This window comes from Centroberyx affinis, unplaced genomic scaffold, assembly GCF_046629955.1.
Source record: "Centroberyx affinis isolate AG114_WGS23_722 - 3 ecotype Tasmania unplaced genomic scaffold, CSIRO-AGI_Caff_v1 ptg007458l_1, whole genome shotgun sequence".
Classification (NCBI taxonomy): Eukaryota; Metazoa; Chordata; class Actinopteri; order Beryciformes; family Berycidae; genus Centroberyx; species Centroberyx affinis.
This window is the reverse complement of record NW_027283766.1, coordinates 4,406-10,376: the sequence shown is the minus strand read 5'-3', so window position 1 is coordinate 10,376 and position 5,971 is coordinate 4,406. Positions and strand designations below refer to the sequence as shown.

Sequence of the window (5,971 nt, the reverse complement as noted above, 5' to 3'; positions counted from 1 at the left end):
AGCTACTGATGCAGTGACAAGGAAAATGAGCTTAAAGTCAACTGGCAAAATCTCACTAGAAGTGGAATAGCCCACTATAGCTTGACTGAGTAGGGGGGTGACCATGACTCCCGATTGAAGTCATTTATTGTAACAAAAAGAGGGGTGTTTTTCAAAAAGTATATTTCTTTAAATTGATTAAAAATAGGTTTACATTAGTTCAATCAGGAGAGACTAGGATGAATGCTCGAATGAAAAAGTTTATTCATGACATGAAACAAGATGTAAACTTTGGCGTAAGCTCCATGCTGGAACTCCTCCCATTCGTGAAGTTAGGAGTACATCCGGGATAGACGTAGGAATTAAGATGTTCCCCTGGGGAGTTCCTCTGGAGCCTGGACATTGGTGGTGAGGAGGAGGAGGGACGAAGGTAAGCACAGCGACTGGAATGACAGCAGCATACGGCATAGATCTGAGAGAAGGACAACAGCATAGAAGGAGACGTGTATATACTCCTGTCACTTAAGACGATTGGCTCTTTGAAAAAGAGAGGGAAGTGACAGCTAACTCTGATTTGTTCTCTGGAAAAAGAGGGAAAGTGTTCACCAACTCTGATTGGGTAAAGGGAAAGCATGAATGATTGATAAGTAGTCTTCCTGATTTAAATTACGTGATACTTCACTTGTATTCTTGTTTTTTGTGGGGCTTTCTGCTGCTGGGGCCCAAGGCAGTCGCCTGCCTTTGCCTAACGGTAAGTCCGCCCCTGATCTCGGCTAACGATAAGCTTTCAAAATCCATACAAAACCTCCAGCGCCTCAACCCACACAGTAATAAGATCAGACAGTAAGAGTCGCCAAACAAATATGGATCAAAGTCTGTGCGACCCGGTCAGTCCTCCTCCCGACTCTTCGGCGCACTGCCTCCCGGAAAACAGCGTCCGTCTGCGGCGGTGAGAGCAGGAAGGTCCCGCTGGTCAGAGAAGCTGATCTTCTGTCTTGTTTTATCGAACAAGAACAAGCGATTCCGATCAAAAGACTTCAACTCACAATGTCTTCCTAACTTTCTGAGGTTCTGTCTCACAGCATCTGACAGCTTCCAGAAGCTTTTAACAGCGTGACTCTTAGCCGGTGAAGACATTTTTAGATTTACCGGTGGAGGACGAGTAAACCCGGGGAAAATCAAACGTCTCAGTGTCACCAGATATATTTTCCGGTACCGGTTCATCGATGACAACTTGAAGTATATATAAAACAAAGCTGATAACTTGATTTTCAGTTTTTGGTACATTTTAAATGATTTAAAAATGACGGGTGTAGAGGGTTAATGAGTAAACTCTGACATCCCGGGGTCATTTTAACCACGTGAACCACACACACGTCCCCGGATTTACACCCAAACACCCGGTGGTCTTAACGTACCGGGGACACACGGACGGTTTTGGTGTCTCTGCTGAGGCTGACTGTGTTTCCTTTTAATGTCACTAAACCTGATTTATCTTTAGAGTCGACTGTTTCTCTCACTGGGGGTCGACAGAGTGTTAATCTGAAGTTACAGACAGACACAAGCAGGATGAATACATTAACACTGCCAACACACTCTGTCACCCTTCCCCCGTGGGTGCTGTGTTGGGGTGTGTGTGTGTGTGTGTGTGTGTGTGTGTGGAGGGATCTGATAGCTTCCCTGTCTGATATTTGCCTACATTTTAATACTGAAAGCAACATTCCCTCAGAGCTCTCTCTCTCTCACACACACACACACACACACACACACACACACACACACACTTGTTTCCGCCTACACACAGTTGCATGCATGTTTTTAGACACACACATAAACAAGCACATATATCGTGCTCGTGCTCATTTGCACATAGATACACTTGCGTGCACTTGGTGTGTGTGTGTGTGTGTGTGCGTGTTTTCATGTCTGTATGTACATAAGCACATGGATACATGTGTTTATTTGTGTGTGTGTGTGTGTGTGTGTGTGTGTGAGAGAGAAAATGTGTAAAACCATGCATACATATCTATTTATATGGGTGCAAGTGCTCAAACACACACACACACACACACACACACACACACACACACACACACACACAGGATGTGGGGCTGTGAGCTTCATTCTGTCTGCCAATAGATTTCAGTCGCTGCATCTCATTACAGGCCTGATCTGCAGATCCAGATTCACCTCTCCTTTAGTTTAACCACAGAGGATCCACCAGAGGAACCTGAGCTCCCAGAATCCCTCTGGACTGACGGGAAACACACGTATGGAGGAAAAAAAATAAAATAAAGAGAAAGCAAATGAGAGAGTTCAGGCACTCACTGATAATTATCTTCTGATTTATATTTTGAGCAGAGTTCCTTTTTTGCCATTATTTCTGCCTCTGAGAAATGTTTCTATCTATCTATCTATCTATCTATCTATCTATCTACCTATCTATCTATCTATCTATCTATCTATCTATCTATCTGTCCTCCTGTTCACCATGCTGTTTCCTCAGACAGAGTGATGGACAGCGATGAAAGACAGCTTGTCACAACAGATGACCAGACAGATCCGACCAATCACAGCTGATGTTTCCGATGCTTCTGAATCCACATTGTTCAGAATATAAAACCTCTTCTCTCCGGGCCAGTTGCCCCCGGCGGCGGCCATGTTGCCTCCATCAACAAGAATTAACGTCAACCACTTGAGCTTCATTGGTGTTTAATGGAATATGTGACAACACTCATCAGTGGTTTTGTTCCAATGTACTAACCTGTATATTTCTCTTAATTCCTTACCTAGCACTTGGTCACAGGAATATCGTCTGGGTGCTGTGACCTCTGACCTCTGACCTCTGACCTCTGACTGCCGTACTGTTGGTTGCTTTTAATGTTGTTGATCCAGCAACTGAAACTCATTCTACTGTGAAAACATAAAATGAGGAAAATAAGGAAAGATAAAATGACTGAAATGACAAAAATAGATTTTTATTTTAAGTTTCACTCACTTTGTCAAACCAGAACAACAATCAGAACAACCAGAAAAAACCAGAACAACAACCACAACAACCGCAGTTAGAACAACAACCGGAATAACATTCCGAACACCAACCAGAACAACAACATCCAGTACAACTAGAACCAGAACATCATCCATAAAAACCAGAACAACACCAACCAGAACACCATCCAGAACAACAACATTCAGAACAACAACATCCAGACCAACAACCAGAACAACAACCACAACAACATTCAGAACAATAACTAGAAAAACAACCAGAACAATAACATCCAGACCAACAACTAGAACAATAACATCCAGAACAACAACCAGAACAACAACCAGAATAACAACAACCACAACAACAACCACAGTTAGAACAACAACCAGAATAACATTCCGAACAACTTGCAGAACAACATCCAGTACAACCAGAACCAGAACAACATCCATAAAAAAACAGAACAACACCAACCAGAACACCATCCAGAACAACAACATTCAGAACAACAACATCCAGAACAACAACATCCAGAACAACCAGAACTTCCAGACCAACAACCAGAACAAAAAGACAGAACAATAACATCCAGAACAACATCCAGAACAATCAAATCCAGAACAACATCCAGAATAACAACATCCAGACCAACAACCAGAACAACAACCAGAACAATAAAATACAAAATAACAACCAGAATAATAACCAGACAAATAAACAGAACAACATCCAGAACAACAACTAGAACAACAACCAGCAAAATAACCAGAACAACATTCAGAACAACCAGAACAACATTCAGAACAACCAGAACAACATTCAGAACAACTGGAGCACCAAACAAAACAACACCAGAACAACAACCAGAACAACAACCAGAACAACAACCAGAACAACATTCAGAACAACATTCAGAACAACATCCAGAACAACAACCAGAACAACATTCAGAACAACATCCAGAACAACATCCAGAACAACATCCAGAACAACATCCAGAACAACATCCAGAACAACATTCAGAACAACAACCAGAACAACATCCAGAACAACATTCAGAACAACAACCAGAACAACATCCAGAACAACATTCAGAACAACATCCAGAACAACATCCAGAACAACATCCAGAACAACATCCAGAACAACATCCAGAACAACATTCAGAACAACAACCAGAACAACATCCAGAACAACATCCAGAACAACATTCAGAACAACAACCAGAACAACATCCAGAACATCACTGCGGCCCGGTGTTGAAACCCCTCAGAAGGTGCTGAGGACAGCGTTCCTTAACGTGTTAAAAAACATAAACAGACTCTCTATGCAAAGCAGCCAATTACTGCCGGTTAGCGCGGCGCAGGTGACATCAGCGCGTCACATGACCTGGACGTGATGTGTGGCATTGTCTGGCCGAGCCGCCCGAGCCGACACGGCCTCATTATCCGCTGAAAAGACACCGAGCCGCTCGGAGAACGCTCCGAGAGAACCGGAGAGAGGGGGGAAAAGAGAGTTAATTTGCACTCCTCTTCTCCTCCTCCTCCTCCTCCTCCTCCTCCTCCTCCTCTTTCTCTCTTTTCTCTGTCTTCGTTCTCTGCTGGAGAGCCGGGGCGAGAAAGCGAGCGAGGGGTCCGGGGCCCCTCGGTGGTGACCGTGATTGTGTCCATGGCCTCTCTCTCTCTCTCTCTCTCTCTCTCTCTCTCTCTCTCTCTCTCTCTCTCTCTCTCGCTCTCTCTGTCAGCCATTTGCACTGAGATTAATTGGTGGTGTTGGTGAATCAAGCCTATTCTAACTCTCTCTGTGTGTGTGTGTGTGTGTGTGTGTGTGTGTGTGTGTGTGTGTGTGTGTGTGTGTGTCTATACTGAGAGGTAATTGCTGTGAGCTTTAGAAGGCCAAAGTGTTGGTTTAAGGGCCCCTGACCTTTGACCTCCTGGCTAAAAGTCCCCCGCCCCCCCCCCTCTTTCTTTCTCTCTCTTTGAATGTCCTCTCTACTACCTCGCTCTTCCACCGGCTCCCTGTGTGTGTGTGTGTGTGTGTGTGTGTGTGTGTGTGTTTTGTCTGCTTTGTTTGGTGGTGGAGAGAGAGGGAGAAAGCATGATGAACCGAGGAAGGAGGAAGTGAGTTTTCCAAATGCAAATGTTTTTTAAATGCAAAAGTTGGGGATTGATGCATTCAATTCAATCCGCTATTCAATATCTTTAAATTTGACCAGATTTAGTTCCCAACAAATGATAAATATTCAAACCCTCTGAAACAGCAGTTAGACCATCAGACACTAAACTCTTCTAATACTAATTTCCACACAAATACTACTACTGCTACTACTACTACTACTACTAATAATAATAATAATAATAATCACACATACTTATGTCAAATCTAATCAAACAGTTGCATTAGAATCAGTTCAGGTCAAGATCTTCCCATAGACAAACAGCGTACAATCAACTCAACAATAAATATGTAATCAAAGAAAACTGACTGTTTGAACTCTGCCATCAACATCATCACAAAGTCCATCTGCATTAATGGAAAAGTCAGCAGGGTCACAGTATTTTTTTATTTCTTTGGTGAGTAATTGTTGAGAAAAACAACTTGTGTGGGTCAGGAGTGGAGGCAGATCGTAGATTAATGATTCATTATTCATTTAGAGTATTAGAGTATATATCAATGAGGGGTGGAGGCAACAAAACTTTAATGATGAAAATAGATCTGATGAAAACGCTTGTGAATTGAAAAACTTGAATGATGAATTGTCATGATTTAATAAATCCGGGTCAGGGTTTCATCATTTGAGAAAAACAGCAATTTTCATAATTTATCACATATTTCCTATCATTCATCATTTATCTTTCTCTAAACAAATTGCCATTTATTGTTTTGTTTTTTTCGAGGTGATGAAAAAGCATCTCGATTAAACAAGAGAGCGATAAATGGTGAGTTGACTTGATAAATTCAGAGGTGATTTGACTAAATAACTGCTGATTTCAAATT

The 5,971-nt window shown here is 42.4% G+C and overlaps 1 protein-coding gene across 1 annotated transcript; it reads left to right on the top strand.

Moving 5' to 3' along the window:
• Positions 1-3,797: 3,797 nt before the first annotated feature.
• Positions 3,798-4,237, top strand: LOC139639605 (putative uncharacterized protein DDB_G0272516; the record flags this gene model as incomplete). The annotated part of the gene is made up of 1 exon (XM_071513740.1): positions 3,798-4,237. A coding segment is annotated over one exon (440 nt), but the record flags the coding sequence as incomplete, so codon positions are not given.
• Between the last annotated feature and the right edge of the window lie 1,734 nt (positions 4,238-5,971).